The sequence below is a fragment of the Globicephala melas genome, chromosome 5 (assembly GCF_963455315.2).
Source record: "Globicephala melas chromosome 5, mGloMel1.2, whole genome shotgun sequence".
Lineage (NCBI taxonomy): Eukaryota > Metazoa > Chordata > Mammalia > Artiodactyla > Delphinidae > Globicephala > Globicephala melas.
The window spans coordinates 18601291-18627765 of NC_083318.1; the positions used below are offsets into that span (position 1 = coordinate 18601291).

General features: G+C 38.6%; 1 protein-coding gene across 8 annotated transcripts in view; it reads left to right on the forward strand.

The window, feature by feature from the left end:
* The window catches only part of NUDT6 (nudix hydrolase 6), a 55814-nt gene that overhangs the window by 2652 nt on the left and 26687 nt on the right, over positions 1–26475 (forward strand). For 6 of the 8 annotated variants that reach the window (XM_060298967.2, XM_060298969.2, XM_060298970.2 and 3 more), the window contains exons 2-3: positions 1873–2076; positions 6575–6630. In XM_060298967.2, coding sequence (XP_060154950.1) covers positions 1873–2076; positions 6575–6630 — 260 coding nt within the window. Of the gene's footprint in view, positions 1–1872; positions 2077–6574; positions 6631–26475 lie in introns of those variants that run through there. The other 2 variants (XM_060298972.2, XM_060298973.1) reach the window with 2 other exon arrangements.

The window sequence follows — 26475 nt, forward strand, 5'->3', positions numbered from 1 at the left end:
GCATTGGAGCCAGAAAAATGCCTGTAAGCAAAACTAAGGTGGCTGGTGTAGGAATCAGTTTTGAATATAGGTGTGAAGTTTGAGGCAGCAGCCTTCAGAAGATGCGAGCAGCTGAAGAGCAGAAAAATTCAGTGTTCAGTGAGGCCAGGACTAGGCAGCCACCCTTGCGTAGTTGTTAGCTGAAGCAGTAGCAGTGGACAGATTCTCCAAGCCAGAGTGTAAAGAGAAAAAATAGGAAACAAGTGACTATACTTGTAGAACTTCAGCTTTTTCTTTTGATTGGAATGATTGGGAAGGAGGACACGGGAACTTTCTGGGGTGATAGAAATGTTCTGTAATCTTGACTGGAGCGTGGGTGGCACAGATGTATGCATAGGTCAAAACTCACCAAATGTTCACTTAAGGTTTGTGCATTTCACTTTATGTAATTCTGTCAGTTTTTAAAAAGATTTAATCAGAGAAGGATTGATGTGAGAAGGATCTGAAGGGGCGCCACAGCCCCAAATCAAAAGGTACCTTAAATTAAGGCTCCCACATTGTCTGTCACTGTGTTAGGCACACTGACTTCAAAAAGGTAGAGCAAGATGGTCCTAAACCAGGAGATGCTTACTGCAGAGGCCATAGAAGAGGAGGGAAAGGAATCTAACCATTAAACAAATAATCAAGTCTTCCCCCTCTCTCCACACACACTTTACAGGATTGTTGTAAAGATCGCGATGGTGGATGGAGAAAGTGATCTGAAAAGTTTTTCTAAAACTGTGGAAGTATTCATTTCTTCACCTATAAATTAGGGGTGATAATACCTGCCTTTTGTGTTGTGAGAACTTAATGAAACAGTGTATCTAAAATGTCTGGAGTTTCGTAAGGGCCATATAAATGTTAGCATCTTTTTTCCCTGGCTCAATCTCAAGTAATAAAGTAAGCATTTAAAGTCAAAGACCGAAAATCTATTTTAATGTTTGTCATGGTATAATTTGTAATAAAGGAAAGTTAGAAACAATCTAAATGTCCAAAAGTAGGAGGTCAGTTAAGTAGTTTATGGTAGACCTATATGAGGAGAATTATAGTCATTAAAAATGTGTGTTCGTTAAAGAATTTTAATGGCATAGCAAAACATTTATAATATGTAGTAAAAAAATATTGTAAATTATATATGGTATGTCAATTCCAAAATTATATTCATGCAAAAAATGTCGATTTTAAATTTATCTGTGTGCTAATATGAAGTTTTGATTTCTTCATTGTACTTTATTTTGAAAATTTTCTAGAACTACCATACATTATTTAACAACAAAGTTATATTTTTCACCTTGAAACGTATAAACCAAAAATATATATATGTGTGTGTGTGTGTATATATATATATATATATACACACACACACACACACACACACATATATATGAGAGACAGGACTTTTAAAGGAAGAGTAAATAAAAGCCCATAATAGTCATTTATAAAGATGAAAACCAAGATTGTTAAAAGGAACAACAATGAAATGGTGTTTTATTTAAATTAGTTTATTCGTTCATTTTAATACAATTATTGAGCACCAATTATGTGCCAGGTATTGTGTCAGGTGATATATAAAGATCATCACTATATTGACTTTATTTTCGAGGAATTCAGTCTGGTGGAAAAATCATATATAATTATAATAAAACGTGGTAGTTTACATGCTGCTGGTGTATGTGAACAGTACATTTTGCGATTCCCCCGTGCCACCCGCCCGCCCCCAAAGAGAGCTAACTAGTAAGGGAAGTGGAGCTTAAACTTGGCTTCCTGGAGGAGGTGACACCCAGAGATGAGTTTTACTTTATTCCACTCCTCTCACTGGAAAATATTTACAGATGTTTATCTTCTGTGTTTTAGCTGCAATACAGAAATGGAGATCCGAAGGTAGAGTAGCAGTATGGCTGCACATTCCCATCCTCCAAAGTCGATTTATTGCTCCTGCCGCTTCCCTGGGCTTCTGCTTTCACCACGCAGAATCGGACTCATCCACGCTGTCTCTGTGGCTGGGAGAGGGGCCCAGCAGATTACCAGGATATGCTACACATCAAGTGGGAGTTGCAGGTCTGTTTCAAACTAATGTTGATCACAATTAACTTCTTAAAGGTTCACCCAGTTTCTTCTTACAGATGAGCCAGTAGTTGGTTCATGTGGAATGAATAAGTTGATTAAATGATTGTCCTCCTTGGAACTGCAGCTGGTATTGATACTTTAAATAGATGAAGTTTGCCTTATGAATCAGCAGAGGGCAGCACAGAGAACAAGCAAGTTTAGTTTTTCAAAGGATATGTTTGAACATGTTTTTCATGGATATGTGAACTTCACTACTGAAATAGTAACAATGAATTGGGATCAGGGAATAGATTCATTTCATTATGGTAAAACATATTAGTACTAATTATGTGATTTAGTAAAATAAAAGATAACTTTTAAGTTGAATTGAAGGCAAAGCAAACCAGTTTTTCAGTGATTTGAACATTACTTCTTAGAGACATTTACATTAAGTCATTGTGCCAAACAGTTGTTTTAAAATAGCATAATTTAAATACAGAATTTTGAAGTCACTCGTTAGCTTCAGAGACAGTCTTGAGAGAAGACTTGCTTTAGGTGAAGACAGGAGTTCTCACATTGTAGAGAGTGCATCAGAATCACCGGGAGGGCTTGTTAAAACAGATTGCTGGGCCCCAGCCCCAAGAGTTTCTAATTCATCTGGTCTGGGGTGGGGCCTGAGAATTGCTTTTTCTAATAAGTGCTCTGCTGCTACAGCTGCTAGTGTTGATGCTGGTCCTAGGACTATCCTTTGAGAACCAGGGTTAAGAAAACTAGATTTCCCAAAAAACAAAAATAGGAAAGAATCCTTATGATTTACTATGAAATAAAGCAGTAATATGTATTATTAGTAATTTATTAATAATAGTATTATTTGCCTTTATATAATTTACAAGAGTTTTTAAAGGTAGTTTGCATCTTTGAAGTCTTTTAAAGGAGTTGTTCAAGGATTTCTAATGTTTTCTCTGTCCATGGTCTCACTCCCCTCTAGCAAGTAGAGGCAATTCAGCAACTTCCCATTCAGCTCTACTTCAAAAGACCACTTGAAAATTTGATGGCAGCCTCACACTTCATGGGAAAGACATAAAGATAATTACCAATTCATTGGTACAGACTTTCAAAGCAGAGTTTCCAGTTAGTACTACAGAATTGGTAATATATGCGTAAAGAGTATCCTATGAAGAACTTGTTTATAACCAAGTACAGTATGGTATATTAGAGTTAAGATACGCCACAGGAGTTCAGGGAATGAGAGGTCGGAAACTTGATGAGAGTCTTGAAGGCCAGCTAGGATTTGAAGTGGCTGTTGGGATCAGGAGGTGGTGTGAGGAATTCTTCTGGGAAGGTACAGAGTTTTTAGGTTAAGAGAGAATAGCTGACACTTGTTTATAAGCTGCAGAAGGCATAGCTGGTGAAGGGAGTCACAGCCCGCCACCCCAAGTGCCCCTTTGGCACGTTGATCATTCTGCGCTTTTCTACCAGGAAGAGGAGAACATTCTTGTCACTGGAGCCGGGGAGTTGGCACAGAGATGAATCTGTGCAAACCTCGTGAGAACAGCCATTATATTCTGTTAGTTTCCCAAATAGTTCCTAGTCACTTTATCACAGTTTACCTTCCTTAGCCCACACCCCTTTTCCTCTTGTCATTTCTGCACAATTTATCCCTCTTTCTTAAAATGGAACATAAGCCCCTGGGTCTAACACTTTGGGGGGATCTTCACTTCTTTCTATGAAGTTCTCCACCCCTACTCAGGCCACGTAAAATTATTAACATCAAATAAAATTTATATACTTCTTATCCATTTATCTGTACTTTGTCAGTTCAACTCACAGGTCCCAGACGCAGAACCTAAGTGGGTAGAAGAAAAAACTCTTTCCTCCCCTACACTGGAATGGAGTGAGCTATGGCTCTGTTTCTGTTCTTCATGCAGCAAGCTTTTATCTGCCTCAGAGCCTTTAAACCTACTGGCTCCTCTTCCTGCAGTGCTCTTCCCCAGCGCTTTGTTTATCGAGCTCTTTAGAGCTGAAATATCTGCTCAGGAAAGCTCCTGACCTTACTGTATAAAATAGAGTCCTTCCACCTGCCAGTCCCATCATCCTTTGTCCCTTTATCCTCTGTTTTTCTTTATAGTACTTATCACGGTTTGAAATTATGTCATATACTTAATCGACCCCACAATAATATAAACTCCACGAAGGCAGGTATTTTATCTGTCTTGTTTACCATTTTATCCTCAGGCTAAACACAGTGTCTGGTGTAAAGTAGGTGCTCAGTAAATATTTCTCAAATGAATGGTTGGGTAGATCTTCAGTTGGCAACGTCAGCCCTCTGAAAAGGCAGTTGTAGCGTGGTGAAGGGGCAGTGTCGCACAGTGAGAAGAATACCTGCTTGGGACCCAGACAGGATGTCAGTTTTAGGGCTGTGTGAACTTGGGCACTCAAAATTATACCACTCACAGGATTATTATGAGGAATAGCTGAGATAATGCACCTAAGGCACTTAGTACAGTACCTGACTAATTATAATATAATAATAACCTCTATTTAATCCCTGATCTCTTTGGCTTTATTTAACTTTTATGTTGTGACCAACAGGGGTCGCTCACATTGTGTTTAGCAGTGCTGATTTTGGCTCATGTTTATAGTGAATTAGGAAAAAGTTCAATTTGAGCAATCACAAATTATTAAAATTTAAGAATAGGTTTTCCTGGCATTCTATCCCTTGTAAAGTCCAATTAAATTACAGTTTATATTTTCTAATAGAATCCAACATTAAATTATATCTCACTTTGTGGTTTCCCTTCTTGGCTTTGAAATACTAAAATGTGGTGTTTTAATTTCAGAGAACATAGTTCTTCCTAGTGTTGCACATATCTATTCCCTACTATATTTTACCTTTACATAGTATTTATCACCATCTCATGTTCTATGTAATTAATTTTTTATTTATTTGTCACCTCCTCAAACACACACCAGAACACGAACCCCATAACGATGGGGGATTTTGTTTTGTTCACCACTGTATCCCTAGCACCTAGAAAAGTACCTGACACATAATAGGATCTCAATTAATATGCTATACATAGAACCTGTATATATTATATGTAGGAGCTCGGTTAATATTAAAAGAATGGATGAATAAGTGGAAAATATGGTTTGTTTGTTGTTTGTTTTTGTTTTTGTTTTTTTTGCGGTACGTGGGCCTCTCACTGCCGTGGCCTCTCCCGCCACGGAGCACAGGCTCCAGACGCGCAGGCCCAGCGGCCATGGCTCACGGGCCCAGCCGCTCCGCGGCATGTGGGATCCTCCCGGACCGGGGCACGAACCCGCGTCCCCTGCATCGTCAGGCGGACCCCCAACCACAACCCCACCAGGAAAGCCCAGAAAATATGTTTTTAACAGTATCTTCCCACATTATGTAAATACAAATAATTTTAAAATTAAAGCATTTAAAGGAACCTAATACAAATCATTAGTGTCATTTGTATTTTTGACCTAGGATTACCCAAAGAGAGAAAAAAAAAACAAACTTATTTTTGAGTCCCTAACGTCTAGTAAAATGCCTAGTACACTGGGCAATGTATATGATGAATGAGTAAATGAAAGCAATGGACTAGAACTTGAATATTCCAAAGCAATATATTGGTAAGTTATAACATTGTGTACATAACATGGTAAAGAAATTTAAGTGCTTTAAGGAGGAGGTCTTGAACTGAATATTGAGATATTTGAGATTTGGATCATCAGGGAGCACAACCCATGCTTATACATAGTGATTCAAGGAATAAAAATGAGAATGGAAAAGTCAATTCATTGACTCAATAAATCTTTTTAGGCATTTAAAATTGGACACTAATAGATGATCTTATTTACAAAACAGAAATAGAGACGCAGACATAGAGAACAAACATATAGACACCAAAGGAGTAAGCGGGGAGGGGGGTGGGATGAATTGGGAGATTGGGACTGACACATATCCACTATTGATACTAGCATAAAAATAGATAACTAATGAGAACCTACTGTATAGCACAAGGAACTCTACTCAGTGCTCTGTGGTGACCTAAATGGGAAGGAAATCCAAAAAAAGGGGATATATGTATACGTATAGCTGATTCATTTTGCTGTACAGTAGAAACTAACACAACATTGTAAAACAACTATACTCCAATAAAACTTAATTTAAAAAAAATTGGACACTAAACGCTAAAAAAGGATAGAAAGATTATTTATACTGTCAGGAATAGATGATCTAGAGAAGGAGATGCAAATGATTATCCTACGAGTTAGCATATGCTAGAATCATCATTGGTACTCCTAAGTTGTTAAAAGAACCTAGATAACTGAGCAACTGATTTCTTGCTGGAGAAATTTACAACTCTTCATGAATGAGGTGGTTATTTGAAGTAGGCCTTCAGGGATGGGTAGGATTTTGATGACCACAGGTAATAGTGTGAGAGTAGTCTGAGGTGAATGAAATTCATATTTCTCAATTATCTTCCCCCCCCAACAGGAGCTGTATTTGATGAAAATACTAGAAAAATATTGGTTGTACAAGATCGAAATAAAGTAAGTTGTTTCTGCTTTATAAATTGCTTTCTAAATGTTCTATCTAGAGAAAAATAAAGTGTAGAATTTTGATATGCTCAAAGAATTATAGAAAGATTTTTTTAATTTACTCTGATCAATATTTTTTATTGACATATGCTTGATTTACAATGTTGTGGTAATTTCTGCTGTACAGCAAAGTGATTCAGTCATATATATATATTCTTTTTTAAATATTCTTTTCCATTATGGTTTATCATAGGATACTGAGTATAGTACTCTATGCTATACATTAGGACCTTGTTGTTTATCCCCTGCACATATAAAAGCTTACATCTGTTAACCCCAACCTCCCACTCCATCTCTCTCCTAACCCTTTCCCCCTTGGCAACCACCAGTCTGTTCTCTATGTTCATGAGTCTGTTTCTGTTTCATAGACAGATTCATTTGTGTCATATTTTAGATTCCACACATAAGTGATATCATATGGTATTTATCTTTCTCTTTTTGACTTACTTAGTATGATAATCCATAATTGCATCCATGTTGCTGCAAATGGCATTATTTTGTTCTTTTTTATGGCTGAGTAGTATTCTATTATATATATGTACCACATCTTCTTTATCCATTCATCTGTCAATGGACATTTAGGTTGTTTCCTAGTCTTGGCTGTTGTGAATAGTGGTGCTATGGTATGAGGGAGTGTTCTAATTTCATTGATTTACATGTGGCTCTCCTAGTTTGCCAACATCATTTGCTGAAGAGACTGTTTTTTTCCCATTGTATATTCTTGCCTTCTTTATCAAAGATTAATTGACCGTAGGTATGTGGGTTTATTTCTGGGCTCTCTGTTCTGTTCCATATTTCTGTTTTTGTGCCAGTACCATGCTGTTTTGATGACTATAGCTTTGTAGTATTGTCTGAAGTCTGGCAGGGTTATACCTCCTGCTTTGTTCTTTTTCCTGAGGATTGCATTGGCAATTCTGGGTCTTTTATGGTTCCATATGAATTTTGGGATTTTTCTGGTTCTGTGAAAAATGTCATGGGTAATTTGATATGGATCACATTAAATCTGTAGATCACTTTGGATAGTATGGCCATTTTAACAATATTAATTCTTCCAATCCAAGAGCATGGGATATCTTAGATATTTTTAAAGTCATTTCTAAGGTGTTGTTGATCATTTGGATACTTACTTAATCCAAAAAACACTTATCCAGTCCTTAAAAATGTCAGAGTAACCTAAGTATTCCTAAGTATTATTTTATGACTACAAAAAAATTATAAATGGCTGTATTTAATTAGGAAGACAAACTCTGTTTCTAACAAGCTGTTAAGATATTATTCCACTCATTCAATATTCATTAAGCTTCTACTCTGATCCAGGTGCTAAGAATACAAAGATTAATAAGACAGTATCCCTGATGTCCTGTAGCTTACTATCCATTTGGGAAAGTAGTCATATAACAGATTGTTAACAATTAACTTCACCTTTAAAAAGCCCCTAAAGACTTCTCCTTCGAAGTAACATTTAAACTGGGTCTTGAAGAAGGAGTAGGAGATTCAAGGCAAAACAAAAACAAAACAAAACAAAACAAAAACCAGGGTGGGGAAGGGAGGTGGGGTAGAAAAACAGACTGAGAAAATTAGAATTGCATATATGAAGGCACAGAGTTCAGAAAGGGGCTGACATGGTGTCTTAGTCCATTCATGCTGCTATAACAAAAACACCATAGACTGGATAGCTTAAACAACAAAACATTTTTTTTCCTAATATTTTATTTTGGAGTATAGTTGATTAACAATGTGTTAGTTTTAGGTGTACAGCAAAGTGATTCTGTTATACATATACATGTATCTATTCTTCTTCAAATTCTTTTCCCATTTAAGTTATTAAAGAATATTGAGCAGAGTTCCCTGTGCTATACAGTAGGTCCCTGGTGATTATTTTATATATAGTGGTGTGTATATGTTAATCCAAAACTTCTAATTTATCCCTCCCCCGGACGTTTCCCCCACCTGGCAACCGCAAGTCTGCTTTCAAAGTCTGATTCTGTTTCTGATTTGCAAATAAGTTCATTTGTCTCTTTTTTTTTTTAACATTTCACAAATAAGTGACATCATATGATATTGTCTTTGTCTGACTTCATTTAGCATGATAATGTCTAGGTCCATCCATGCAAATGGCATTATTTCATTCTTTTTTTATGGCTGAGTAATAGTCATTGTATGTGTGTGTGTATATATATATATATATATATATATATATATATATACACCACATCTTCTTTATCTGTTCATCTGTCCATGGAAATTTAGGTTGCTTTCATGTCTTGGCATGTAAATAGCATTGCAATGAATACTGGTTGTATGTATCTTTTCGAATCATGCTTTTCTTTGGATATATGCCCAGGAGTGGATTGCTGGATCATATGGTAATTCTATATTTAGTTTTTTAAGGAACCTCCATACTGTTCTTTATAGTGACCGTACCAACTTACATTCCCAGCAACAGTGTAGGAGGGTTCCCTTTTCTCCACACCCTCTCCAGCATTTATTGTTTGTAGACTTCTTGATGATGGCCATTTTGACCGGTGTGAGGCAATACCTCATTATAGTTTTGATTTGCATTTCTCTAAAAATTAGTGATGTTGATCATCTTTTCACGTGTTTGTTGGCCATCTGTCTTCTTTGGAGAACTATTTAGGTCTTCTGCCCATTTTTTAATTGGGTTGTTTGGGGTTTTTTTGATATTGAGCTGCATGAGCTCTTTGTATATTTTGGAGGTTAATCCCTGGTTGGTACCTTCATTTGCAAATATTTTCTCTCATTCTGAGGGTTGACCTTTTGTCTTGCTTATGGTTTCCTTTGCTATGCAAAAGCTTCTGAGTTTAATTATGTCTCATTTACTTATTTTTTAATTTTCATTACCCTAGGAGGTGGGTCAGAAAAGATCTTTTTTTTTTTTAACATCTTTATTGGAGTATAATTGCTTTATAATGGTGTGTTAGTTTCTGCTTTACAACAAAATGAATCAGTTATATATATACATATGTTCCCATATCTCTTCCCTCTTGCATCTCCCTCCCTCCCACCTACTCTATCCCACCCCTCCAGGGGGTCACAAAGCACCGAGCTGATCTCCCTGTGCTATGCGGCTGCTTCCCACTAGCTATCTACCTTACGTTTGGTAGTGTATATATGTCCATGCCTCTCTCTCGCTTTGTCACAGCTTACCTTTCCCCCTCACCATATCCTCAAGTCCATTCTCTAGTAGGTTTGTGTCTTTATTCCTGTCCTACCCCTAGGTTCTTCATGACATTTTTTTTTCTTAAATTCCATATATATGTGTTAGCATACGGTATTTGTCGTTCTCTTTCTGACTTACTTCACTCTGTATAACAGACTCTAGGTCTATCCACCTCATTACGAATAGCTCAATTTCGTTTCTTTTTATGGCTGAATAATATTCCATTGTATATATGTGCCACGTCTTCTTTATCCATTCATCTGATGATGGACACTTAGGTTGTTTCCATCTCCTGGCTATTGTAAATAGAGCTACAATGAACATTTTGGTACATGACTCTTTGAATTATGGTTTTCTCAGAGTATATGCCCAGTAGTGGGATTGCTGGGTCATATGGTAGTTCTATTTGTAGTTTTTTAAGGAACCTCCATACTGTTCTCCATAGTGGCTGTACCAATTCACATTCGCACCAGCAGTGCAAGAGTGTTCCCTATTCTCCACACCCCCTCCAGCATTAATTGTTTCTAGATTTTTTGATGATGGCCATTCTGACTGGTGTGAGATGATATCTCATTGTAGTTTTGATTTGCATTTCTCTAATGATTAATGATGTTGAGCATTCTTTCATGTGTTTGTTGGCAATCTGTATATCTTCTTTGGAGAAATGTCTATTTAGGTCTTCTGCCCATTTTTGGATTGGGTTTTGTGTTTTTTGTTATTGAGCTGCAAGAGCTGCTTGTAAATTTTGGAGATTAATCCTTCGTTGCTTCATTTGCAAATATTTTCTCTCATTCTGAGGGTTGTCTTTGGTCTTGTTTATGGTTTCCTTTGCTGTGCAAAAGCTTTGAAGTTTCATTAGGTCCCATTTGTTTGTTTTTATTTCCATTTCTCTAGGAGGTGGGTCAAAAAGGATCTTGCTGTGATTTATGTCATAGCGTGTCCTGCCTATGTTTTCCTCTTAAGAGTTTGATAGTTTCTGGCCTTACATTTAGGTCTTTAATCCATTTTGACCTTATTTTTCTGTATGGTGTTAGGGAGTGATCTAATCTCATACTTCTACATGTACCTGTCCAGTTTTCCCAGCACCACTTATTGAAGAGGCTGTCCTTTCTCCACTGTACATTCCTGCCTCCTTTATCAAAGCTAAGGTGACCATATGTGCGTGGGTCTATCTCTGGGTTTTCTATCCTGTTCCATTGATCTACCTTTCTGTTTTTGTGCCAGTACCATACTGTCTTGATTACTGTACCTTTGTAGTATAGTCTGAAGTCAGGGAGCCTGATTCCTCCAGCTCTGTTTTTTGTTCTCAAGATTGCTTTGGCTATTCGGGGTCTTTCGTGTTTCCATACAGATTGTGAAATTTTTTGTTCTAGTTCTGTGAAAAATGCCAGTGGTAGTTTGATAAGGATTGCATTGAATCTGTAGATTGCTTTGGGTAGTAGAGTCATTTTCACAGTGTTGATTCTTCCAATCCAAGAGCATGGGATATCTCTCCATCTATTTGTATCATCTTTAATTTCTTTCATCAGTGTCTTATAATTTTTTGTATATAGGTCTTTTGTCTCCTTAGGTAGGTTTATTCCTAGGTATTGTATTCTTTTTGTTGCAGTGGTAAATGGGAGTGTTTTCTTGATTTCACTTTCAGATTTTTCATCATTAGTGTATAGGAACACCAGAGATTTATGTGGATTAATTTTCTGTCCTGCTACTTTACCAAATGCATTGATTAGCTCTAGTAGTTTTCTGGCAGCATCTTTAGGATTCTCTATGTATAGTATCATGTCATCTGCAAACAGTGACAGCTTTACTTCTTCTTTTCTGATTTGGATTCCTTTTATTTCCTTTTCTTCTCTGATTGCTGTGGCTAAAACTTCCAAAACTATGTTGAATAAGAGTGGTGAGAGTGGGCAACCTTTTCTTGTTCCTGATCTTCGAGGAAATGGTTTCAGTGTTTCACCATTGAGGATGATGTTGGTTGTGGGTTTGTCATATATGGCCTTTATTATGTTAAGGAAAGTTCCCTCTATGCCTACTTTCTTCAGGGTTTTTATAATAAATCAGTGTTGAATTTTGTCGAAAGCTTTCTCTGCATCTATTGAGATGATCATATGGTTTTTCTCCTTCAATTTGTTAATATGGTGTATCACACTGATTGATTTGCATATACTGAAGAATCCTTGGATTCCTGGAGTAAACCCCACTTGATCATGGTGTATGATCCGTTTAATGTGCTGTTGGATTCTGTTTGCTAGTATTTTGTTGAGGATTTTTGTATCTGTGTTCATCAGTGATATTGGCCTGTAGTTTTCTTTCTTTGTGACACCCTTGTCTGGTTTTGGTATCAGGGTGATGGTGGCCTTGTAGAATGAGTTTGGGAGTGTTCCTCCCTCTGTTATATTTTGGAAGAGTTTGAGAAGGATAGGTGTTAGCTCTTCTCTAAATGTTTGATAGAATTCACCTGTGAAGCCATCTGGTCCTGGGCTTTTGTTTGTTAGAAGATTTTTAATCACAGTTTCAATTTCAGTGCTTGTGATTGGTCTGTTCATATTTTCTATTTCTTCCTGATTCAGTCTTGGCAGGTTGTGCATTTCTAAGAATTTGTCCATTTCTTCCAGGTTGTCCATTTTATTGACATAGAGTTGCTTGTAGTAATCTCTCATGATCTTTTGTATTTCTGCAGTGTCAGTTGTTACTTCTACTTTTTCATTTCTAATTCTATTGATTTGCGTCTTCTCCCTTTTTTTCTTGATGAGTCTGGCTAATGGTTTATCAATTTTGTTTATCTTCTCAAATAACCAGCTTTTAGTTTTATTGATCTTTGCTATCATTTCTTTCATTTCTTTTTCATTTATTTCTGATCTGATTTTTATGATTTCTTTCCTTCTGCTAACTTTGGGGTTTTTTTGTTCTTCTTTCTCTAATTGCTTTAGGTGCAAGGTTAGCTTGTTTATTCGAGATGTTTCCTGTTTCTTAAGGTAGGATTGTATTGCTATAAACTTCCCTCTTAGAACTGCTTTTGCTGCATCCCATAGGTTTTGGGTCGTCATGTCTCCATTGTCATTTGTTTCTAGGTATTTTTTGATTTCCTGTTTGATTTTTTCAGTGATCACTTCGTTATTAAGTAGTGTATTGTTTAGCCTCCATGTGTTTGTATTTTTTACAGATCTTTTCCTGTAATTGATATCTAGTCTCATAGCATTGTGGTCGGAAAAGATACTTGATACAATTTCAATTTTCTTATATTTACCAAGGCTTGATTTGTGACCTAAGATATGATCGATCCTGGAGAATGATCCATGAGCACTAGAGAAAAATGTGTATTCTGTTGTTTTTGGATGGAATGTCATATAAATATCAATTAAGTCCTTCTTGTTTAATGTATCATTTAAAGCTTGTGTTTCCTTATTTATTTTCATTTTGGATGATCTGTCCATTGGTGAAAGTGGGGTGTTAAAGTCCCCTACTATGAATGTGTTACTGTCAATTTCCCCTTTTATGGCTGTTAGTATTTGCCTTATGTATTGAGGTGCTCCTATGTTGGGTGCATAAATATTTACAATTGTTATATCTTCTTCTTGGATCGATCCCTTGATCATTATGTAGTGTCCTTCTTTGTCTCTTGTAATAGTCTTTAGTTTAAAATCTATTCTGTCTGATATGAGAATTGCTACTCCATCTTTCTTTTGGTTTCCATTTGCATGAAATATCTTTTTCCATCCCTTTACTTTCAGTCTGTATGTGTCTCTAGGTCTGAAGTGGGTCTCCTGTAGACAGCAAATATATGGGTCTTGTTTTTGTATCCATTCAGCCAATCTCTGTCTTTTGCTGGGAGCGTTTAGTCCATTTACATTTAAGGTAATTATCGATATGTATGTTCCTATTCCCATTTTCTTAATTGTTTTGGGTTCGTTATTGTAGGTCTTTTCCTTCTCTTGTGTTTCTTGCCTAGAGAAGTTCCTTTAGCAGTTGTTGTAGAGCCTGTTTGGTGGTGCTGAACTCTCTCAGCTTTTGCTTGTCTGTAAAGGTTTTAATTTCGCCATCAAATCTGAATGTGATCCTTGCTGGGTAGAGTAATGTTTGTTGTGGGATTTTCTCCTTCATCACTTTAAATATGTCCTGCCAGTCCCTTCTGGCTTGCAGAGTTTCTGCTGAAAGATCAGCTGTTAACCTTATGGGGATTCCCTTGTGTGTTATTTGTTGTTTTTCCCTTGCTGCTTTTAATATGTCTTCTTTGTATTTAATTTTTGACAGTTTGATTAATATGTGGCTTGGTGTACTTCTCCTTGGATTTATCCTGTATGGGACTCTCTGTGCTTCCTGGACTTGATTAACTATTTCTTTCCCATATTAGGGAAGTTTTCAACTATAATCTCTTCAAATATTTTCTCAGTCCCTTTCTTTTTCTCTTCTTTTTCTGGAACCCGTATAATTCGAATGTTGGTTTGTTTGATGTTGTCCCAGAGATCTCTGACACTGTCCTCAGTTCTTTTCATTCTTTTTTCTTTATTCTGCTCTGCAGTAGTTATGTCCACTATTTTATCTTCCATGTCACTTATCCGTTCTTCTGCCTCAGTTATTCTGCTATTGATCCCATCTAGAGTATTTTTAATTTCATTTATTGTGTTGTTCATCGTTGTTTGTTTCGTCTTTAGTTCTTCTAGGTTCTTGTTAAATGTTTCTTGCATTTTGTCCATTCTACTTCCAAGATTTTGGATCATCTTTACTCTCATTATTCTGAATTCTTTTTCAGGTAGACTGCCTATTACCTCTTCATTTGTTAGGTCTGGTGCATTTTTATCTTGCTCCTTCATCTGCTGTGTAAGTTTTTCTGTCTTCTCATTTTGCTTATCTTACTGTGTTTGGGGTCTCCTTTTTACAGGCTGCAGGTTCGTAGTTCCCGTTGTTTTTGGTGTCTGTCCCCAGAGGCTAAGGTTGGTTCAGTGGGTTGTGTAGCCTTCCTGGTGGAGGGGACTAGTGCCTGTGTTTTGGTGGATGAGGCTGGATCTTGTCTTTCTGGTGGGCAGGTCCACGTCTGGTGGTGTGTTTTGAGGTGTCTGTGGCCTTATGATTTTAGGCAGCCTCTCTTCTAATGGGTGGGGTTGTGTTCCTGTCTTGCTAATTGTCTGTTATAGCGTGTCCAGCACTGTAGCTTGCTGATCGTTGAGTGAAGCTGGGTGTTGGTGTTGAGATGGAGGTCTCTGGGAGATTTTCGCCATTTGATATTATGTGGAGCTGGGAGGTCTCTTGTGGACCAGTGTCCTGAAGTTGGCTTTCCCACCTCAGAGGCACAGCACTGACTCGTGGCTGCAGCATCAAGATACTTTCATCCACACAGCTCAGAATTAAAGGGAGAAAAAGTAGAAAGAAACAATAGGAAGGGAGGGAGCGAGGGAGCGAGGGAGGGAGGGAGGGAGGGAGGAAGGGAGGAAGGAGAAAGAAAGAAAGAAAAGAAAGAAGGAAGGAAAGAAAGGGAAAAGAAAAGGAAAGAAGGGGAGGGAGGGAGGGAGGAAGGAGGGAAGGATGGAAAAAAAGAAAGAAAGAAGATAAAGTAAGATAAAATATAATTAAATTATTAAAATAAAAAAATAATTATTAAGAGAAAAATACGGACGGATAGAACCCTCGGACAAATGGTGGAAGCAAAGCTATACAGACAGAAGCTCACACAGAAGCATACATATACACACAAAAAGAGGTAAAGGGGAAAAAATCATAAATCTTGCTCTCAAAGTCCACCTCCTTAATTTGGGATGTTTCGTTTTCTATTCATGTATTCCACAGATGCAGGGTACATCAAGTTGATTTTGGAGCTTTAATCTGCTGCTTCTGAGGCTGCTGGGAGAGATTTCCCTTTCTCTTCTTTGTTCTTAACAGCTCCCAGGGGCTCAGCTTTGGATTTGGCCCCGCCTCTGCGTGTAGGTCGCCGGAAGGCGTCTGTTCTTCGCTCAGACTGGACGGAGTTAAAGGAGCCGCTGATTCGGGGGCTCTGGCTTACTCAGGCCGGGGGGAGGGAGGGGCACGGAGTGCAGGGCGAGCCTACGGTGGCAGAGGCCGCAGTGATGTTGCACCAGCCTGAGGCGCACTGTGCGTTCTCCCGGGGGAGTTGTCCCTGGATCCCGGGACCCTGGCAGTGGCGGGCTGCACAGGCTCCCCGGAAGGGGGGTGTGGAGAGTGACCTTTGCTCACACACAGGCTTCTTGGTGGTGGCAACAGCAGCCTTAGCGTCTCATGCCTGTCTCTGGGGTCCGCGCTTTTAGCCGCGGCTCGCGCCCGTCTCTGGAGCTCCTTTAAGCAGCGTTCTTAATCCCCTCTCCTCGCGCACCAGGAAACAAAGAGGGAAGAAAAAGTCTCTTGCCTCTTCGGCAGGTCCAGACTTTTCCCCGGACTCCCTCCCTGCCAGCCGTGGCGCACTAATGCCCTGCAGGCTGTGTTCACGCCGCCAGCCCCAGTCCTCTCCCTGCGCTCCTACCGAAGCCTGAGCCTCAGCTCCCAGCCCCGCCCCACCCCGGCGGGGGAGCAGACAGACCTCTAGGGCTGGTGAGTGCCGGTCGGCACCGATCCTCTGTGCAGGAATCTCTCCGCTCTGCCCCCTGCACCCCTGTTGCTGTGCTCTCCTCCGCGGCTCCGAAGCTTTCCTCCTCCGCCACCCACAGTCTCCGTCCACGAAGGGGCTTCTAGTGTGTGGAAACCTTTCCTCCTTCACAGCTCCCTCCCACTGCTGCAGGTCTGGTCCCTATCCTTTTGTCTCTGTTTATTCTTTATTCTTTTTCCCTACCCAGGTACATGGGGGGTTTCTTGCCTTTTGGGATGTCTGAGGTCTTCTGCCAGCATTCATCAGGTGTTCAGTAGCAGTTGTTCCATGTGTAGATGTATTTCTGGTGTATCTGTGGGGAGGAAGATGATCTCCGCGTCTTGCTCTTCCGCCATCTTCGATAAAATCTCCAGAAAAGATCTTGCTTAGATTTATGTCTAAGAGTGTTCTGCCTGTGTTTTCCTCTAAGAGTTTCATAATGTCCAGCTTTACATTTAGGTCTTTAATCCATTTTGAGTTTATTTTTGTGTATGGTGTTAGGGAGTGTTCTAATTTCATTCTTTTTTTTTGCGGTATACGGGCCTCTCACTGTTGTGGCCTCTCCCGTTGCAGAGCACAGGCTCCAGACGTGCAGGCTCAGCAGCCATAGCTCACAGGCCCCCAGCCGCTCCGAGGCACGTGGGATCTTCCCGGACCGGGGCATGAACCCATGTCCTCTGCATCAGCAGGCGGACTCTCAACCACTGCGCCACCAGGGAAGCCCTCTAATTTCATTCTTTTACTTGTAGCTGTCCAATTTTCCCACCACCACTTATTGAAGAGTCTGTGTTTTCTCCATTGCATATTCTTGCCTCCTTTGTCATAGATTAGGTGACCATAGGTGGGTGGGTTTATCTCTGGGCTTTCTATCCTGTTCCATTGATGTATATTTCTATTTTTGTGCCAGTACCATACTGTCTTGGTTACTGTAGCTTTGTAGTATAGTCTGAAGTCAGGGATCCTGATTCCTCCAGCTCCATTTTTCTTTCTCAAGATTGCTTTGGCTCTTAAGGTTCTTTGGTGTTTCATACAAATTGTAAAATTTTTTATTCTAGTTCTGTGAAAAATGCCATTGGTAATTTGATAGGGATTGCATTGAATCTGTAGATTGCTTTGGGTAGTATAGTCATTTTCACAATATTGATTTTTCCAATCCCAGAACATGGTATGTCTCTCCATCTGTTTGTGTCATCTTCCATTTCTTTCATCAGCACATTATAGTTTTCAGAGTACAGGTCTTTTGCCTCCTTAGATTTTTCTTGTTCCCTGAAATAAGCTTGTATCACTATAAACTTCCCTCTTAGAACTGCTTTTAATGCATCCCAAAGGTTTTGGATTGTCGTTTTTTCGTTGGTAGGTGTGTTATTCTTTTTGATGCAATGGTAAGAGGGATTGTTTCTTTAATTTCTCTTTCTGATCTTTCATTGTTAGTGTATAGGAATGCAAGATATTTTTGTGTGTTAATTTTGTATCCTGCAACTTTACTGAATTCATTGATGAACTCTAGTAGTTTTCTGGTAGCATCTTTAGGATTTCCTGTGTATAATCTCATGTCATCTGCAAACAGTGACAGTTCTACTTCTCCAATTTGGATCCCTTTTATATCTTTCTCTTCTCTGATTGCTGTAACTAAGACTTCCAAAATTACGTTGAATAAAAATGGTGAGAGTGTACATCCTTGTCTTGTTCCTGATCTTAGAGGAAATGCTTTCAGCTTTTCACCATTGAGAATGATGTTAGCTGTAGGGTTGTCATGTGTAGCCTTTATTATGTTGAGGTAGGTTCCCTCTGTGCCCACTTTCTTGATAGTTTTTATCATAAATCAGTGTTCAATTTTGTCAAAAGCTTTTTGTGCATCTATTGAGATGATCATAGGGTTTTTTTATTTTTATTCTTCAGTTTCTTAATGTTGTTTATCACACTGATTGACTTGCGGATATTTAAGAATCCTTGCATCCCTGGGATAAATCCCACTTGATCATGGTGTATGATTCTTTTAATGTATTGTTGGATTCAGTTTGCTAGTATTTGATTGAGGATTTTTGTGTCTATGTTCATCAGTGATATTGGCCTGTGAATTTTTTTGTGTGTGTGTGGTATCTTTGTCTGGTTTTGGCCTCATGGAATGAATTTAGGAATGTTCCTTCCTCTGCAATTTCTTGGAAGAGTTTCAGAAGGAGAGGTGTTAACTCTTCTCTAAATGTTTGGTAGAATTCGCCTGTGAAGCCACCTGGTCCTGGACGTTTGTTTGGTGGGGGTTTTTTAATCACAGCTTCAATTTCAGTATTTGTGATTGGTCTGTTCATATTTTCTATTTCTTCCTGGTTCAGTCTTGGGAGATTGGACCTTTCTTAGAATTTGTCCATTTTATTGGCATATAGTTGCTTTTAGTAGTCTCATATGATTTCATGTATTTCTGTGTTGTCCATTGTAACTTCTTTTTTATTTCTAATTTTATTGATTTGAGTTCTCTCCCTTTTTTTCTTGATGAGTCTGGCAAAAGATTTATCAGATCTGTTTATCTTTTCACAGAGCCATCTTTTAGTTTTGATCTTTGCTGTTGTTTTCTTCATCTCTGTTTCATTTATTTCAGCTCTGATCCTTATGGTTTCTTTCCTTCAAGTAACTTGGGGGTTTTTTTGCTCGTCTTTCTCTAGTTGTTTTAGGTATAAGGTTAGGGTGTATATTTGAGATTTTTCTTGTTTCCTGAGATAAGCTTGTATCACTATAAACTTCCCTCTTAGAACTGCTTTTGCTGTGTCCCACAGGTTTTGGATCATTGTGTTTTCATTGTAATTTGTCTCTAGGTATTTTTTGATTTCCTCTTAGAATTCTTCAGTGGTCCATTGGCAGTTTAGTCTCCACATGTTTGTGTTTTTTACAGTTTTCTTCTTGTATGTGATTTCTAATCTCAAAACGTTGTGGTTGGAAAAGTTGCTTGATATAATTTCAGTTTTCTTAAATTTACTAAGGCTTGATTTGTGGCCCAAGATGTGCTCTATCCAGGAGAATGTTCCATGTGCACTTGAGAAGAACATGTATTCTGCTGCTTTCAGATGGAAAGTTCTGTAAATATCAATTAAGTCTATGTGGTCTAATGTGTTATTTAAGGTCTGTTTCCTTATTGATTTTCTGTCTGGATGATCTGTTGATGAAAGTGGGTTGTTAAAGTCCCCCACTATTATTGTGCTACTGTCAATTTCTCCTTTTATGGCTGTTAACATTTGCCTCATATGTTGAGTTCCTCTCTGTTGGGTGCATATGTATTTACAGTTGTTATATTTTCTTATACTGATCCCTTGATCCTTATGTAGTAGCCTTCTTTGTCTCTTATAACAGTCTATAAAGTCTGTTTTGTCTGATTTGAGTATTGTTGCTCCAGCTTTCTTTTGATTTCCATTTGCATGGAATACCTTTTTCCATCCCCTCACTTTCAGTCTGTATAAGTCCCTGGATCTGAAATGTGTCTCTTGTAGACTGCGTGTATATGGGTCTTGTTTTTGTATCCATTCAGCCAGTCTCCGTCTTTTGGTTGGGCCATTTAATCCATTTACATTTAAGGTAATTATCGATATGTATGTTCTTATTGCCATTTTGTTAGTTGTTTTGGGTTTGTTTTTGTAGGTTTTTTTTTCTTCCCTTCCTCTTTTGTTCTCTTGTGATTTGATGACTATCTTTTCTGTTGTGTTTGGATTGCTTTTTCTTTTTTTGTGTGTGTATCTATTGCAGATTTTCGGTTTGCAGTTCCCATGAGGTTTTGATGTAGCAGGCCGTATATATATGAGATTGTTTTAAGTTGCTGGTCTCTTAATTTCCAAACCATTTCCAATATCCTCCATTTGTACTCTGCTTTGCTCACAATTTCTGGTTTTCCTATCATATTTGTGTGTAGATGATTTCCAACCTTAACTGTATGTTTGCCTTTACCAGTGAGCTTTCTCATTCATAATTTTCTAGTTTCTAGTTGTGACCTTTTCTGCCTAGAGAAGTTTCTTTACCATTTATTGTAAAGCTAGTTTGGTGGTGCTGAATTCTCTTAGCTTTTGCTTGTCTGTAAAGATTTTGATTTCCCCATCGAATCTGAATGAGAGCCTTACTGGATACATTATTCTTTGTTCTAGGTTTTTCCCTTTCATCTCTAAATATATCGTGCCACTTCCTTCTTGCCTGAATAGTTACTGCTGAAAACTCAGCTGTTAACCTTATGGGGATTCCCTTGTATTTTATTTGATGCTTTCCTCCTTCACAGCTCCCTCCCGGGGGCTCAGGTCCCATTGGATTCCTTTCTCTCTCTTTTTTCCTTTATTCTTTTGTCTTAACTCGGTTATGTGGAAGTTTTCTTGACCATTCTGCCAGCATTCACTAGATGTTCTGTGTGAATCATTCCACTTGTCTTTGTGTTTTTGATGTATTTGTGGGAGGAGGTAAACCTCTAATAGTTTTGTGTGGAGTCTTTAGGGTTTCCTATATGGAGTATCATGTCATCTGCGTATAAATACAATTTTGCCTCTTCCCTTCTGGTTTGGATACTTTTTATTTCTTGTCTCATTGCTGTGGCTAGGACTGCCAATACTATGTTGAATAGAAATGGTGAGAGTGGGCATCCTTATCTTGTTCCAGAATTTAGTGGGATGGCTTTCAGCTTTTCACCATTGAGTATTATGTTGCCTGTGGGTTTGTCTTAAATGGCTTTTATTACAGAGATATTTTCCCTCTATACCCACTTTGTTGAGAGTTTTTATCATGAATGGATGTTGAATGTTGTGGAATGCTTTTTCTGCATCTGTTGAGATGACCATGTGGTTTTTGTCTTTCCTTTTGTTAATGTGGTGTGTCACCTTGATTGATTTGCATATGTTGAACCATTCTTGCAACCCTGGAATTAATTCAACTTGGTCTTTGTTTTTGATCTTTGTATGTATTGTTGGATTCGGTTTTCTAGTATTTTGTTGACGATTTTTGCATCTGTGTTCTTCAAAGATGTTGGCCTGTAATTTTCTTTTTTTGTAGTGTCTTTGTTTGGTTTTGGTATTACGGCGATGGTCACTTCATAGAATGAATTTGGGAGTGTTCCCTTCTCCTCAGTTTTTTGGAATAGTTTGAGGAGGATAGGTATAAGTTCTTCTTTCTATGTTTGGTAGAATCCCCCAGTGAAGCTGTCCAGTCCTGGGTTATTGTTTGCAGTTTTTTTAATTACAGATTCTGTTTCACATCTAGAGCTTGGTCTGTTCAAGTTACCTATTTCTTCTTGACTCAGTTTTGGCAGGCTGTATGTTTCTAAAATTTGTCCATTTCTTCTAGGTTGTTCAGTTTGTTGGCATATAACTGTTCATAGGATTCTCTTAGGATTTTTTTTTTCTTATTTCTGGTGGTATCAGTTGTTATTTCTTCTCTTTCATTTCTTAATTTGTTTATTTGGGTTCTCTCTCTTTTTTTCTTGATGAACCTGCCTAGAGGTTTGTCAATTTTGTTTTTTTCAAAAATGCAGCTCTTGCCTTTATTGATCTTTTCTCTTGTTTTTTTGGATCTCTCTTCTATTTCCTCTCTGATCTTTATTATTTCTTTCCTTCTGCTGACTTTACTGACTTTGGATTTTGTGCATTCTTCTTTTTCTAAAATTCTTTCAGTTGGTAGGTTAGGTTGTTTATTTGAGATTTTTCTTGTTTCTTGAAGAAGTCCCGTATCGCTATGAACTTCCCTCATAGAACTGCTTTTGCTGCATCCTATGGATTTTGTAAGGTTGTGTTTTTATTTTCGTCTGTCTCAGGGTATTTTCTGATTTCCTCTTTGATTTCATTGTTGACCCATTGGTTTTTTAGTACCATATTGTTTAGTCTCCATGTGTTCATTCTTTTCCCAATTTTCTTTCTGTGGTTAATTTCTAGTTTCATGTAGTCAGAAAAGATGCTTGAGGTAAATTCTATCCTCTTAAATTTGTTGAGGCTTGTTTTGTGTCCTAGTATGTGTTTTATCCTAGAGAATGTTCCATGTGCACTTGAGAAGAATGTTTATTTTGGTTTTTTTGGATGTAGTGTCCTGTAGACATCAATTAAGTCCAACTGGTCTATTGCGTCATTTAGGACCTCTGTTGCTTTATTGATTTTCTGTCTGTAGTATTTGTCTGTTTATATCAGTGGGGTGTTAAAGTCTCCTACCGTTATTGTATTTTTGTCAGTTTCTCACTTTATGTCTGCTATGTATTTGTTTTATATATTTAAGTGCTCTTATATTGGGTGCATATATGTTACAGTGTAATATCAGGTTTTTTGTATTGATCCCTTTCATCATTATAAAGTGTCCATCTTTGTCTTTCTTTGTAGACTTTTTAAAAAAGTCTGTTTTGTCCGATACGAGTATTGCTACCCCTGCTTTCTGGTTTCCATTTGCATGAAATACCTTTTTCCATCCCCTCACTTTCAACCTGTGTGTGTATTTCACCCTAAAGTGAGTCTCTTGTCCACAGCATATTATAGGTGTTTTTTTTTTTAATCCAGTCTGTCACTCTGTGTCTTCTGATCAGAGCATTTAGTCCATTGACACATAAAGTAATTATTGATAGGTATGTACTTGTTGCCATTTAAAACCTTGTTTTCCAGTTGTTTTTGTAGCTCTTTTTGGCTCATTTCTTCTTTTTTTTTTTCCTTTTGTGATTTGATGGTTTTCTTTTTTAGTTTGCTTGAGTTTCTTTCTTTTTAGTTTTTTTGAATCTATTGTATGTTTTTGATTTGTGGCTACCCTGGTTTACAAGTATGTTGCTTTAAATTGATAGTCATGCAAGTTCAAACACATTCTAAAAGATTTACATTTTTATACTCCCCTCCCCCACTTTTTGTGATTTTGATATCCTGTTTTGCATCTTCATGCTTACCCTTTTACTGTTTGTTCTAGTTATAATCACTTTTACAATTTTTTATTGTTTTTTAAATCTGTGTGCTTGCTTATTTAATTTTCAATCCTTTCATATATTTGCCTATCCTATTGTGTTTTTCTTTTTCTATAGGTTCTTGCTTCTTTTCTATTTAGAGAAGACCTTTCAGTATTTCTTTTAGGATAGGTTTAGTATTGCTGAATTCTTTTAGTTTTTGCTTGTCTGAGAAATTCTTTCTCTCCTAAATGATAATCTTGCTGGGTAGAGTATCCTAGATTGCAGGTTTTTCCCTTTCAGGTCTTTGAATATATCATGTCACTCCCTTCTGGCCTGCAGAGTTTCTGCAGAGAAATCAGCTGATAGCCTTATGGGATTCCCTTGTAACTGACTCTTTGTTTTTCTCCTGCTGCCTTTAGAATCCTCACTTTAACTTTTGCCATTTTAATTATGATATGTCTTTGTGTGTGTTCATGTTGTTTGGGACCCTCTGTGTTTCCTGTACCTGGATATATGTTTCCTTCTTAAGGTTTGGAAAGTTTTCAGCCATAATTTCTTCAAATACATTTTTGATACCCTTTTTTCTCTCTTCTCCTTCTGTGCATAGGTTGGCACACTTTACATATCCCATAGATCTCGTATGTTGCTTTCATTTTTTTTCATTTGTCTTTCTGTCTGCTGTTCTGATTGGGTGATTGCCATTATTCTGTCTTCTAGATTACTTATTCCTTCTGTGTCATTTAGTCTGCTATTCATTGCTTCTAGATTGGTTTTTATCTCAGTAATTGAATTGTCTGTTTGGTTCATTTTTAGTTTATAGTTCCTTGTTACAGTGATCTGAATTTTATTAATAGTCTTTTTTATTTTATTAATAAATAAACTTTTATTATTTATTTTATTAATGATCTTAGTAAATTTCATTTTATTAATAATCTGAATTTTATTAATAATCTTTTTTTTAACTTTATTTTTGGCTGTGTTGGGTCTTTGTTGCTGCGTGTGGGCTTTATTTGTGGTGAGTGGGGCCTACTCTTCGTTGCAGCATGTGGGCTTCTCATTGTGGTGGCTTCTCTTTTGCAGAGCATGGGCTCTAGGCACATGGGCTTCAGCAGTTGTATCACGCAGGCTCAGTAGTTGTGGCACATGGGCTTAGTTGCTCCACAGCATGTGGGATCTTCCCAGACCAGGGATCAAACCCCCGTTTCCCTTGCATTAGCAGGCAGATTCTTAACCACTGTGCCATCAGGGAAGTCCCAATAATCTTTCTTAAATCAGCATTTTTATTACCTCATTTTTGGACTCAGGGTCTAATAGACTGGTGAGGTCTGTTTAATTATTTGTTCTTTCAGGAGATTTCTCTTGTTCTTTTTATTTGGAGTAGTTCCTCTGTTTTTTAACTTTCTCTGTCTCCGTGAATTTAGGAGAAACCATTATCTACTTTGACCTTGAAGGGGTGTTTCCCTGTGTAGACTGTGTGAGTGTTATTTTTGGTGCAAGGGCTTGTTTTGGTATAGATGCCAGCCACTTCTTTCTTCAGAGTGTGCTGGCTGTTATCCCATTGATAGGGGTTGTAATAGGTGGTGTGGTGTGCAGAACCTGTGCTAGATGAGGGGCAGGGCTTCCTCTTTGCTCCATGGCTGTCACCACCCTGTTGGGGGCAGTGTCTGCTCCCCAGTTGTTGAAGAAGCCCTAATGGTTGGGTGCAGTTAGGTTCAGTTGCCCTCGAGTGTGTGCTCTGCCCCAAAGGAGGTGACCGCAGAAGCATATAAGGCCTGTGTAGTCACAGTGAACCTATGCACCTGTAGTTTCCCACGGTTTCGCCCAGAAGCAGCCCATGGTCTCGTCCCTTTCTCTGTTGTGTTCATCCCAGACCTAGTGCTAGGCTGTGGTGCGGAGTAGGCTGGGGCTGGAGGCTGTGACTGCAGGAATTGAGGTTGCTGTGCTGCACCTGGGACCTGGGCAGCCTCTGTGGTAGACCTCTACCAGGACCTGCCAGCCCCACATCCAGCTCCACCCTGCAGTGCGAAGTGGGTGGAGCTGGAGCCAGAGCACTCCCACAGGAAACGTACCACTGCGTACTCCCGCCCAGGGCCTGTCTGCTCAAGACGCAGCATCCAGCCACTCTTTTTTATGGCACCACCTGTACATGCGCTGACCAAGTCTGCTGCAGCCGACCCGCCCCTGCTGTCCACACACCTACCACAGGCTCCGAGGTTCTCCCCAGACCACACCTCAGACCCTTCAGGTCATCTCTGTGCAGCTATATCGAGTCCTCTCCCAGGGACTTGGAGATTTGGCAGTTAGCCACTGCACGTAATTGTGGCACCGCCCGATGCAGCACTGACAGTGTCTGCTCAGTTTGATCCACCACCCGCATGTGTGCACTGACAGTGGTCTCTGCAGTTTGGCCCTGATCCACCTCAGGCGGCCCAGTCTGTATGCGCAACTAGATTGCATCTCTGCCCTTATCTCACACCAGGCTGAGGTGTGGAGTAAGCGAGACCCAGGCGTTCACCCCTTCGGATTGGGAAGTGTGGCAAGGCGGCACCCGCCAGTGCTGGTCTCTTTTTGCCCTGATTGTTAGCAAGCCAGCACGCACACACTCCTCACAAGCAGAGTCTAGGCTTCTCCAGCCCCTCTATCTGACTCAGCAGATTTCCCAGCAGGCAATGGGGCTCCCCGGGCCAAGCGTCTGCCTGTATGGACCGTCTCTCCTTTACAGATGGGAATGGTAAAATATTTGGTATGAGAGCTAGATTGGGAACAGAATTAAAGAGCCTCATACACCCAAATAAGAACTATAGGCAACTAGAAGTAACAGAAGTTTTTAAGAGAAGTACCATGCTTAGAGGTCAGATGCTTTCATGCTCAGGAGTATAAGTGACGAGAGTAATTACTTTGATACTTTCTGAGACTTCAGTAGATATTGGTGGATAGAGTCATACATTTTTCTCCTCATATATGTTTTTAAATTTTAAACTAATATTCATAATTATAGCTGAAAGCAGTATCAATCATTTCTCAGAAATGCTATCTGAAAGCACTCTCATGGTATTAAGTAACGTTAAAGTTTTAGTTAAGGCAGGATCTCTGACTCAAACTAAGCTTTATCTTCAACAGATTTTTATTGGGTACCTAAAGTAGTATTGTGCCTAGCCTTCAGTAAGTTTTATATTTGAA